Raw genomic sequence first — 12,974 nt, forward strand, 5'->3', positions numbered from 1 at the left:
GCCTCAGAGTCTGGGTTACCAGCCACAGCTGACCCACTGTGTGCCATCCAACGCGCAATCCTCCATTAAGTCCGTTAGCTCAGTCAATACAGTCAAAATCTATGTTCCACTTCAGCAACCAATGCATTGGGATTACGCCATAATGTGTGCACACAATTTTATTTCTAGATGGCCATCATTATCAATGGTAGCGCTACACATACCTATTTCAGAAGACTGATCATTCAAAGCCGCTAACGTGAAGCTCCTCCGCGTCCTCACCGGCGCCTCTCTCCTCCCGCAGCTGAGTCCAGGAACCAGGTAACGATCCGCTCACGTGACGTGCCTCCCCCAAACCGCGAAAAAAAAGTCCAAGCAGCCGTTGTTGAACTTTTCAAACCGTTTTGACCTGTGTTAAAGGGGCTATGTCAATGCTTTAAGCCACTAACAACCTTCAACCGGGAATCATAAAAACGTAATTGACGTGCTTATTAACTGTACTAAGTCCAACTCATTTTCACTTGCCTTGCACACAGTGTCTTTATTGGTCTCCCAAAAACTCCAGAAGTGCACACATTGCCATTCACAAGTTTCAGTGTACGGCTGTATTCGCTTTAGCAGTCAAAAATTGATTTGTGCATTCCGACTGGAAACCCTACCTAGCCATAAAGGTTCCTACCTTATCTACACTCAACAAAATATAAACGCAACATTTTTGTTTGTGCTCCCATTTTTTTATGAGATGAACTCAAAGATCTAAAACTTTTTCCACATACACAATATCACCATTTCTCTCAAATATTGTTCCCAAATCTGTCTAAATCTGTGATAGTGAGCACTTCTCCTTTGCTGAGATAATCCATCCCACCTCACAGGTGTGCCATATCAAGATGCTGATTAGACACCATGATTAGTGCACGTGTGCCTTAGACTGTCCACAATAAAAGGCCACTCTGAAATGTGCAGTTTTATCACACAGCACAATGCCACAGATGTGGCAAGATTTGAGGGAGTGTACAATTGGCATGCTGACAGCAGGAATGTCAACCAGAGCTGTTGCTCGTGTATTCTCCAAAGGCGTTTCAGAGAATTTATCAGTACATCCAGTACGTCCTGGGCTAAATTTCAACAAATCTGTCTGATTCTACATTTAATTCTCACAAAATGTATTTATTATAAAGTAAAAGTCCTTTGCTAGGATGTACATCTGAGCGTTCCTGTTCAGTCCAAATCTGAATTGAAAAGCATATAGCGTGACACTACACTGATATCACACGACTGACGGTGTCACACAGCCTCATGATGAACCAGACTAACACTGTAAAATTGTCCTGTGGAGAAAGCATTGTTTGAATCTATCACACCCTTGTGTGCATGCTGTAAATTACCAACAGGAACTCACACATTAATCCATGACACCACTGTATCAGGCTTGCAAACATGGTGTGAGTCAGTAGCAACAATGCAAATGTGCCTTTAGAAACATACTGCACATTTGAATAGATGGCAGCAGACCAACCCACGGTTGATTTTATGTTGATTTGGCGCTAGATGCATCGAAAGGGGCTCGTGTAGAATTTATTAGAGGTCAGGAATCATCTCTGTTGTAAGCCAGAGTAAGACGGCTTAAGGTTAGGTAGATGATACCACTGCCAAGTAATACAGAGGTGTAGGGTCATCACCTTCTCACATGCAACCAGTGACTTCTTGTTGGACTTTCAAATAAAGCACTGCATCTAAGGGTCTACAGCTGAGTCTGTGCAAGTGCATATACAGTGTGTTGCACATAAGTAAATTAATGAGAGAAAGTAGAGATAAAAGAAGCAGACATTTAATAGAAACACAGTTAAAACAGTCACATTCAGAAAAGATAAGGAGAGAGGATGGGGTGAAAAGGAACAAGGACATGGAAAGTGGAAAAATCTGTCTATGTGTACAGGTTGGTGTGTGTGTGTGCATGGTACAGCGAGAAATAGCTTCACTGATGTTAGAGGATACCCATAAAAAAAGACTCTAGTTACCATGGATACTGGGAGTTGGGTTTTGGCAGATGAACTCATGAGCGTGTCCAGTTTGCAAGTTCTGATGTGTGTTACTCTAAAGAAGAAAAATATTACACACATACACATATTAACTAGTTCTGATAAAACTTTACTCTGATGTTGCAGCCAAATAGTTGTAACACCAAACTTCATATAGAAGGAAAACCACTCCTAGTTAATTAACAAACACTTTTCTCTCTTTTGTCTTTGAACATTTAAGCCTGAACAGCTCCAGTGAACCTGCCCACTGGCCATGAAAGACCAGTTACACTAAGCAAGATCCAGGATGTGTGTTTCAGTGTTTTCTTGCTGCTTGTCCCAACAAAGTTGCTGCTGGAGTTACGTGTTGTTGCTTCAGTTGCATACTTAAAAAAGTTCAACAAAATAGTCAGTTGTAAGAAGGACTTTAAGCAATTCAACATAGTACATTAACCACACATTGCACTCATAAAGGCATACTGTAAATAACTTAATACAATTACAAAACAGTGTATGTGCAAAATTCACATTCAAATTCACAATTTCCCAATAGCACATCTGGGATCCACCGAAAGTGGTCAATACTGATTTCTTTGGCTCGTGCAGAGAAACATTAACATGCTTGTCTTCCACAGTGTCTTTATCCCCAAGTTAATGTGAACGTGAAGGTAGCCAGAAGGAGAACAGTAACACAGTCACACTTGCTTGAAATGGTGAGAAATAGCTATATGCTCTTTGACATGTTTGTTTTTATTCTGTCTTTACGTTGCACCTTTGGCTGTGTTGCATCAACCATAATGGGAGCATTTACTCCTTTTGCTCAGGGAGCTGAGGATGTTTCCAGTGAGATGTTGTTAGAAGTGAGAATGTAATGTGAAAAGGCTGACCACCGAGTCTTGTTTGTCTATGCTTTTTGGCAAGACTGACCACATCATGTCAAAGAATACAGACGGCAGTGTTATAATATACGCTCACAGTATGACAACTGCACTGTTAAATCAACGTGCAACTGTGTCCATGTGACTTGGTTTGTTCCAAAAAAATGTCACAAACAGAAATGTTCAACTCTGGTTTGGACCAAAGAAGCCAAACTGTGGTAAATAGATCAGATTTTCTTGAACGGCTGCGGGGTGCATCTGTCCCTCTTTGTCCTTCTGTGCCTCTGTTCTCTTCAGTCCCACAAATACTTCCTCCTGTTATTATTTGAAGCAGCCGGAGCAGCTCATCTCTCTATTGGAGTTGAGCTGCGGGGAGATGGTGTCCGGTACCACAGATTTTAGGATGTCATTCTCTGTCGCCATAATGTGCTTGACCAGGAAGTTTGCAGCTTCACTGATGTTGAGATTGTCCTAGCAAAGAGATTAAAAGATGCATTAAACAATGTCCCAGCTTTGGTTAGCTTGCTGTTAGTCTGTAGTGAAGAAGACCGTGTGTGCACCTCGGCATATTTAAAAATACTCCATTTAAAGGCTGTAAATATTTTCTGCTGATAAAAAAAATTAGGTTAGATCTGTTTGCATAGACTACCTCTGACACTTGTGGCTGAACCTGCACCTTATGAACTTTGACCTCTGAGAATGTTGAGGGTTGATGCCACAAGAAGCAGCACACTTACACTGCCCCAACACATCAGTGTCAACAGAAGATGTGTAAATGAAGACAGTATTCGTAGAATTTAAAGCTTCTGCATACACTGCAGCGTTTGAATTTGTATATGCAAGAAAGTTAAGGTACACCGTTATGCAGTGCAAATGTTTCTTTAGCACATCCATACACAGTATTGTACAGAAAGTATTTGTTAAAGCCTACATGACTATGTTAAATGTATGTTAAATTGTACAAAGGATCGAAGATGGCATATATAATGACTATATTAATGCACAAAACATCTTCACTTCTCTATTATCATGTGGTTTTACTGCCATAGAAATGCACCAACTTGAATTTTATTACTTCAATCAGTCTGATAAAGCTCCAGTAATCCATCAAGTTAAATAAGCAAAATATGCATCTTATCTGATACTGGTTTTTGAATCTAGTCAAGGACGGAATTTAAAGCAGTGTGGTTCAAATGATTAAATAACTTTTCTTTGATTAGAAGCAGAACTCCTTGCAATATAAGAGCTTCTGAACACCAGGCAGTTAACACTTGATCACTTTAATAACTTGTTCTGACCCTGCTTTGTAAATGTATCTCAAAGAGCCACCTTCCAGGAGGATATGAAATTCCAGCTGGCTCTGTGGGGATGTTTGCAACTGATTGAAGTGACCCGAGCGGGAGAAGAACTCCACTGGGTGTGTCAGCCGCTCACTGGCAAGTCATATAATCTGATCCATTCACTTTACCTTTGATGATTAAAGCAGGTCTAATAATGCCGGATGATTTTTATGTCTGTCGATTGCAAATGAAGACCTGCATACAGTTACTTGTAGTCAACGTTTGCTGTTCTCCAGTCTGCATGCTAAGCTAAGCTCACCTTACTTGATGTTCATGTTTAACAAATGATTGCGGCATCATCTCATCTACATATTCTCATCTACCAGCAAGGACCAAAGCAAAAAGCTAGAGAAGAATCCCTTCAACCATGCTCTGGCCTCACCTTAGCAGAGGTCTCAAACCAGCCAACAAAGCCATGATCCTTGCAGAACTGGTCCATTTTAATGCCGTTGTTGGTCAGCTCCCTGCCCTGGTCACACTTGTTAGCCAGCAGCACGGTGGCGATGCTCTGTCCATTAGACATCATTAGTTTAGAATCCAAGTCCTCCTTCCACTTAATGACGGCCTCAAAGGTCGTGGGCCGCGTCACATCGAACACTATGAATGCTCCCATGGCTTCACGGTAGTACACCCGTGTCATGTTCCCAAAACGTTCCTGACCTGCGATGGGTAAACACACAAACACACACAGGGAGATTTGTTCATTGCTATGGCAACACTGTTGTTCCCGTTCATTAGTCTGATGACAGATTTCCATTGTTTTCCTGAATTTTTGCAGCAAAACAACCAACGCAGCTGACGGTACGACTGCAGTTAGCAGTCATTCTCATGAAACAGCACATTCCTGTAGTCTTGCTGTCACGTTGCACTTAACCAGATGGTCAATGCAATTACTTGTTCCTGCTGGTAATAAGCTTATTTAAATTAAACCTGCATTTTGCAGGTTCTATAACTGTATTCATGAGTATCTGTGACAACATAATAATGTGAAAAGTCTGTGTGGAAGTGTGCACATATGTGAGTTCACCCATGCTTATGCATTGTGACGGAAATGGAAATGAGGTGCTTGAGGAGCAGGTTTGCTGTCAACAGGACATTCCCTCGGGGTGTGTGTTGTCTAATGTGACTACTTGTTGGTCCTGAACTGAGCATGTGAGTGTGTGCATCCTGCTTGCTGTGCATACTTCTCAGCAGAAAAGTTTACATGGTTGATGAATATTAATGAAGAACAGGGCACATTTGGCTTTGCTGCAAGTATTCTGACAAGGACAAAATGCTTCTATTTGCATCGCAAAGAAGAGGAAATGGAAAAGCTGACTGGCCGGGGATTGACAGCTTCCTCCTTTCATGCGAGAGGATGAATGAGTGATTTTCATCACTAATAAGGAAGGCTCATATGCAAGCGATGTGACAGCAGACTCAGACAGACACATGCGCCACACGTCACTTGACGCACTGTCATTCAATATGGTGGTGGCGCAATTTACAGCTTGACATGACTTCAAAGTCCACAAGTAAAATCCAGTTCATAAATTACAAGCCTAACCTTATTTCAAGCAGGTAGAAAAAAAATAGCTGTCACCAGTAAGTGGATCTAATGGACCTAAATTATTTGCTTAAACATTAGCCTGCATGTGTGTGTGTGGGTGGCTGAGTAAGGATGTTTTGTGTGTGTGTGTTTTTTTTATTTTATTTGAGCTACAATGACACTCCTGTGACTGGTCTTTAAATCGTCCTCACATGGGCCCTAATCACATGATACAGCATCATACCTTAAAAGAATGACTGCAACTGTTTGTTGGTCTTCTATAAGCATTTTGTGTGTGTGTGTGTGTGTGTGTGTGTGTGTGTGTGGTGTTCACATGTGTGTTACAGAATATACTGTTTGTGTGTAATACCAGCTTACCACAGTGACGGTGCAAACTTAGGTTGTGAATGTTTCGTAATTTTACAACAGTCATGCCTAACTGTCAGGTTGAAGATAAATACTATCTACCCATACTATCAAATTTTCAGGAACTGAGGCAAGATTGCTAAATATTGAAACTTTTTTCTTTTGTGCATTTTTAGAGGGTTTCTTAAGTTTTTGCACATTTTAACAGGAAAAATACGCAAAATTGAAGCAGGAAACGGTGCGTAATACAGATCCATTGCACCCTCTCTGCAGTTTTAAAGTCACTTTGACCTACTGTCAGCTCTGTAGTTAGAAGGAGATTATATTTTTGCACCTAGCAAATAGTACTACAGTTTAACTTCTTCATTTCCTCACCTGCAATGTCCCACAGCTGAAGCCGGACAGTCTCAGAGTCCCAGTTCAACACTTTCAAGGCGAAGTCCACCCCGATTGTGGCTCGGTAGTTGGTGGAGTAGGTCTGATGGACGTAGCGCCTGATGATGGAGGTCTTCCCCACCCCCAGGTCTCCAATCACCAGCACCTTGTACAGGTGCTCCTTCCGGAGACTCTGCATACCGTTGGAGTGCGTCGGATAGTTGGTCATCCCACCTGTTGGAGCAGCTTTCAGTAAACTCTGACACGGTAAGTTACGCTCTGAGACTTCGCTGCTCTGATCCAGTTCGTCTCCCTCTCTGCGGGTTGTGGAACCGCCCTGTAGGGGGAAGAGTGTGACTACTCAGGGGCCGTGCTTGGAAACTTGTGACCTCGCCTCGGCACCCTGGGGAGACCTGACGAAGTGCGCACGGGTAGCAGCGTGAGTCTCTGCTGAGAAGAACTGCTGCTTCGGTTTAACCATTTGTGTGCTGTGGAACTGTCACATCTTTTCATCAGATACTGATCTCACTGAATATTTATAAATTATAGGTTTCAGTGTCTTTACTTCTCATTATTTGTGACTGTTCTGTGTATTTTTCAGGATTTTTAAAAACGTGTTTTTTTTTGTTTGTTTTTTTAAATCGTGTCTTGTATGGCACAGCTTTGTGGAACAGTCACTTTACATTTCACTGTCCGGTATGAGCTTGTGACAGGGCCGGAGTGGGACTCATTTTCAGCCCTGGACTTTCATGCCTCAGACTGGCCCATTTTAGATCACGACCTATTTCTATTAAAATCATGTAATTCTAGCCTTGTCTTGTAATTCAGTGTGTTTTTCTAAAATTTTTCCAATTCAGTGCATGTAAGGGTTGCTTCACAATGTGGATTTATTCCAACATGAGTGCACATCTCCAACATTATTCTTTACAACAATATCAGAATCTATATTCTGTTCAAATAATTGTTCAAGGATATCCAAACCTTAAAAATGAAATTAAAGAAGAATTAAAAATATTACATTTAAAACATAAAAAATAAAATAAAATGTGTTGCACTTTCTAATAACACTATAATCTCTTTTTCCTCTGCAAGGAAACAGTTCCATCACAACTTAAATTTCACAAATATGAGATCCGTTAAAGGGTTACTCTCCAACACTGTTTTTTACAACACCACAATGTCCTTTTTTGTAATATCAAATATCAAGCAAATTAGTGTTCACAGATATATCCTCATGAATAAAGAATAATTATTGCACTGTTGTCTGCAAGTTTATTCACAGTATAACATAACTTGCTAATGAAATTTTAAAAATGTTTTGATTTTCATTTTATATTTAGAATAAAAAGAAAATAAAATCAGTAAGAGGCAGAAACGAAAAAAGGTCCGTTTTTTTCATTTTCTGAGACCGGAAGTGGTCATCAGCAAGCGTGGAGCCAGAGTACGGTGCATAGACTGTATATAGCTATTTTTTTTCGTTAGTTTTCATGGTCAAAATGAGAGATCAGGTGCCCGATCTTAAAATAAATCAATATTGAATTTTTTTTAGAGAGCGTTAAAGTTCTGCGAAGCCAGGGGGCGGGGCTACTTAATTGACAGTCCATCTGGAATATTTGACAGGTCCTATGAGGAGACAGCCGAGACTCTGTTCTACTCGTTTGGATTAAGTCTGATATAACTGTTGGTTTATTTATCGGTGGAGCAGCAACACCTCTCTTCCACAACCAGTTTTTCTGCCTGTTGGCTTGTTGTAACCAATTTTCTACCTTCAGCTGATTCTACCAGCAAACACTGAAAGGACTCTGATTTTTCGGTAAGTGTTTTTCTTATCGGTGCCGCTTTTAACGCACTTTATATGCAGCTGTAGTGTCAGATATGTTTGCCGTGCACTCCAGATGTTGGAGTTTATTTCAGTGTGTGTTGACCAGAGAAGAAAGTTAGCATCCAGTAATATTAGCTTTAATGTTAGCAATGCTAATCGAGCTAGCTGCTCAGTCGTAGCCTGATTAAAGCTAACATAGCATTAAGCTAACGATGTTTGCATTGTGTTTCATGTGAATAGCCAAGTGTGTTGTGTTACTGTAATGTGGTACATTTAGTTAATAAAACTATCAGTGGAGACGCTGGTTCACATTAATATAACATTTAGAAAACCTAAATGTGATTAAAACAGTCAGGTTAAGGTTCTGTGTTGTCAGTAGTCCTGAATATCTGCTGAGTTAAACGGGAGAAAACAGTAAATCTACTCTCTAGTCGTTAACATTGTTTAATGACTGACTCACATGTTGTAGTACGTATTCTTGCAGTGTAGATTCAAAAAAATAACCTCCCAGAATATGTCCAAAGTAATGATGAACACTACAGTTTAGGGCTGCAACTAATGACGTGTCGACTAATCGTCTGAGCATGATGCGTCATCAAAAGCGGAAGTGAGCGCGCAATACAACAGAAATCACCATCCGACCGGAGCGTGGAACACGGACGGACATCGGCGCTGCATCTTGTATGCATGATTCAGTGCGGACATCCGCGATCTATCGTAAACACGGATGTCAGCGTTTATTATACAGCTGTATCTAAACAGTGACATCCGTGTTTACGATAGATCACGGATGTCAGCGCCGATGTCCGTCCATGTTCCGCGCTCCGGTCGGATGGTGATTTCTGTAGCATTGCGCGCTCACTTCCGCTTTTGATGACGCACCATGCTCAGACGATTAGTCGACACGTCATTAGTTGCAGCCCTAAAATAATTTAAAATAGAAACTTGATATTCAATCTGAGGAAACTGCAGAGCAACAGAAGAGCCAACAATATCTCCCATTTTCTCCTTTAATGTGTTGACTTTTCTGGTGCTTTCAGACCAAGGAACTACAGACTCTTCACAACCTGCTCATACTCTTGGTACAGGACCTCACCACACGGGTCAAGAAGGTTTCCTTCTCATTTCTACTCTGAAGCTCACCTTCTCCTGCTCAAACTGCTGACAAATGTTTGTGCTCTCCAAAGTCTGGTCTTCAGAACTTCCTAAAAACTCTCTTCTGCTGCAGGTTGCTTTGTAGAACTGTTACAGAAAACCTCATTAAACCACATGGAGGGGCCTCAAGATAGTCGTCCAAATGAAACCGTACAAAAACCAAACTAGCACAACCCAAACACTAAAGTCTCCTGCAGCCTACCAGAGAAGCTCTTTAAACAGAGAATCAGGACAGGAACTCTTACCTTCTGGACAACCAACGTTGGTTTACAAACAAGAACACAGAATGTGTCTGACCAAAAACCTCTAAAGACTCACTACAGCCAAGATAAAGACACAACTCAGCTGCACCAAATCCACTAATCACTGCACACATTAGCACCATGTGCCAACTCTGGCTAAAGAACCACATTTCCCAAGACAACTATCCAGTACAAAGCCCTAAAACACACCAAGAAACACATTAAAGAGGATTTTACTGCTGGAAGCAGCAAGCCAACGCCTAAATAACAAACTAAAGCAACAGAGCCAAACCCGGTTCAGTGAAGAGAAGCAGAGGAAATGTTTGACTGCAGACATAAAGCAGGGAGACACCGAGCTGCTCAGGTGTTCCTGATAACACCAAGCAGCCACCTGGACAGCCAATAGGAACACAGCTTGCTGGAAGTCCAGAGGGCTGGCTTAGTGAAGGAAATTTAGTTTAAAGTTGAAGCAGAAAGTTAACAAAGAAAGTTGAAAACCATCTTCTAATACCTGAAATTTCCGAGTTTTCATACAAAGAACACCTGAACATGTCAAATTGGTTCCACAGTAGAACCATCACTCTAAAAACATCATAGTATGGTGTGTTGCTCAAAAAACATTACGACCGGCTGTCTAGGGTCGCCGAGGAGCGACACAAAAACAGGACAAACACTGGTTTCCAGGGGGTTAGACGGCTATTTATTTGAAAGAGTAAGTTTACAGCAACACAACATGTGAGCAGAAAAATCACAAAGTCTGTCTTTAGTTCAGCTGAAAATATTAGTTTTGGTCTTTTTTATTGACCAATCTTTTCAGGACGTAAATGAAGAATAACTAAAGCTCTCATGTAGAAGTCCAACTTATTTTGGGTCCTTGTGGAGAGTTTAGTCTTCATGCTTCATAGCAACATTTAATAAACCTAAAGCTTCACTGTTGGCTCATTGGTGGAGTTTGTTACTGAGAATCTGAACCTTAAATCCAGTGACAGGACCATATTCAGTCGAGGACAGTCAGAGAACTTCAAGACCTTCCATCAGCTGGACCAGATGTGGCATCAGCTCCCTCTAAACATCTGGATGACAGGAGAAAAGACAGAAATCAAACAGATCACAGAAATACAATTTATTCACTTTCATAATTTTATAAAAGTAGCATGAACTTTATTAAAACTGGACAACATCAGTCATGAAAGTAAATGTTTTTATCTCATCCTATTTCCTTTCAGTTGTGGCCTTTGTGTATTTACTATCTTTTATGATAAAAAATAAAATGGGTCACTACTATCGTTATGGCATAGTAAGTATTGGAACTAATGCTTGCTTGTTCACTCTGTTCCAACAGCTCACCTGTTCCTTCCATACTGACAGCAGTAATCCCCTCATCACTATTGGCTCTGCCTCTGACACTAAATCAGATTTTTAAAATGGTCAAAATTCTCAGCACAAATCTCCACTTTTTACAAAGCCATCAGGTCAGTTTCATGAATGTAGAGCTGAATCAACTCGCATCTCAGGGCTCTTCTCATATAGAGCAGGTCTACACCAGACTCTCATTATATTCATTCTAATAATATTCACTCAGTGAACAATCCTACCTCCCACTCTGGACTTTTGGCTCTTGGCTGCTGCTTGGTGCTGGATCTTTCTTCTGACTCTGAGGGGCTACAGGACAAAGTTTCCCAGTTATGTGGTCACATCATACTGTTGTTTAAATTATATAATGTTATGTGTTATGCCACAATGACACACAATTAATTGATTTGATAATAAACTTGAACGGTGGTTTGCAAAGTTCAACAAAGTCCGTATACGTTTCCTCATCCTCATTTGTCATTTCAAACCGCAAGCTTTAGTGAAAAAGTTTCCAATTTCTGCACATTCGGCTTCGTCTGTTTACAGAGCTTTCCTCTTCTCGACACCATCCTTGCTCTTCCCGTTTTCATCTGTCAAACACCTCTGACCGCGTGCACGGACGTGTTACGTCACGGTGTGTCTGCAAAAAAAAAAAAAAAAAGAGCTGCCAGTGGAGGCGGCCCAGGAACAGCGGCAGCAGCAGAATGATCAACCCAGTGCCATGACTGAACACCGGCCCTCGCGGCCCTCCTCCCGATTAGCCACCCTGGGCCTGGCTTGTGACAAATAAAAATTTGTGAATCTTGAAAATACGGCAATTCATTTTGATTAATAGTAACTTTAACATGACTTTTAGCCATATCTTTTATCAAAACACATACTGAAGGCATGAATGCTAGTTTTGAACTTTGTGAGATATCAGGAGACAACTTTTAAATCAGAAATCCTGAACATGGACTGATAGTCTATGTTACAGAAAAAAGGTCCTGCCTTTAGTTTCAAGAAACCTCCACCCTGGTGCCACACCTCCCAACTGGATTGAAGAATAGTCATGCATTCACTGAAACAGACAGATGAAAAGAGAAAAAAAGTGTCTTCTTTTTATATGTGTGTTTGGTTGCACATTATTTGCATATTTACATATTTTGCTATTTGGGCAGCTGTAAACTGCACTTATTCTCTGCAAGAATCAACAAGAGCTATGATGTATTCTAGGGATGCTCACGGAAGACATAAAAAATAGAGGCAGTGATGCTAAATGGGTTAGCTTATTGTTATTTGCATGACACAGGTACTGTATGTATGCCAAGTGCATTGAATAAGACTGAGATTATATTGCACATATGTCACTGCAAATTCAATCCCCCCATGCCTTCAGGCCACCGCTGGTATGGAGGAGTGAGAGAAATCATCGGATGCCTCCAGTTGCAGGGGGAAAAGCATGTAATTAAGTTATTATGTAATCTATGGTGATGTGTCAAGAAGAATTTACATTTAGCTGACACATTTTGAAGCTGCAGCAGCGTTGAATAACCTCCTGAGGGGTGTTTCTAATATTCTATTCTCTCAATTTAAGTCATGTAACACCATCACATGTCAAGGATAAACAATGAGTTGCTCCACTGAGGTCGTGCTCTCTCACAGGACTCATCAAAGCCTATTACTCTATCTAATCTATGAATAAATGTACTACCTTGTGAATATCAATTTCACTGCACAATTTTGGACTACAATTTGTGGAATATAAAATTATACCACATGTTATTTAATACAGAGTGCCCTAGAAACCCTATTTCCCATTAGGTTTATTAATTATCACACAGTGAATTGACATAATTATATTCTTATTTAGAAAAGGTCCACAAGTAACAGGGCCTAAAAACGTGTAAAAATAACACCGCGCAAGAGCCAGCGC

The 12,974-nt window shown here is 40.8% G+C and overlaps 1 protein-coding gene across 1 annotated transcript; it reads right to left on the minus strand.

Annotated features, from left to right (window-relative positions):
* Nucleotides 1-2,409: 2,409 nt before the first annotated feature.
* On the minus strand, nt 2,410-7,987 carry rab38b (RAB38b, member of RAS oncogene family). The gene is made up of 3 exons (XM_022209588.2): nt 6,488-7,987; nt 4,601-4,878; nt 2,410-3,349 (listed from the first exon to the last, which is right to left on the minus strand). The coding sequence occupies exons 1-3, from the start codon at nt 6,714-6,716 to the stop codon at nt 3,200-3,202; spliced, it is 657 nt and encodes a 218-aa protein (XP_022065280.1). The 5' UTR covers nt 6,717-7,987; the 3' UTR covers nt 2,410-3,199.
* Nucleotides 7,988-12,974: the final 4,987 nt, after the last annotated feature.

The sequence above is a fragment of the Acanthochromis polyacanthus genome, chromosome 17 (assembly GCF_021347895.1).
Source record: "Acanthochromis polyacanthus isolate Apoly-LR-REF ecotype Palm Island chromosome 17, KAUST_Apoly_ChrSc, whole genome shotgun sequence".
Lineage (NCBI taxonomy): Eukaryota > Metazoa > Chordata > Actinopteri > Pomacentridae > Acanthochromis > Acanthochromis polyacanthus.

What these genes read in the sequence shown, in the direction of transcription:
- rab38b (XM_022209588.2), bottom strand. Translation starts at nt 6,716, where the DNA reads ATGACCAACTATCCGACGCACTCCAACGGTATGCAGAGTCTCCGGAAG. An exon ending in TCAGCTGTGGGACATTGCAG is followed by an intron (nt 4,879 to 6,487) that starts GTGAGGAAATGA and finishes TACCCATCGCAG; the next exon opens with GTCAGGAACGTTTTGGGAAC. An exon ending in GGTTTGAGACCTCTGCTAAG is followed by an intron (nt 3,350 to 4,600) that starts GTGAGGCCAGAG and finishes TCTCTTTGCTAG; the next exon opens with GACAATCTCAACATCAGTGA.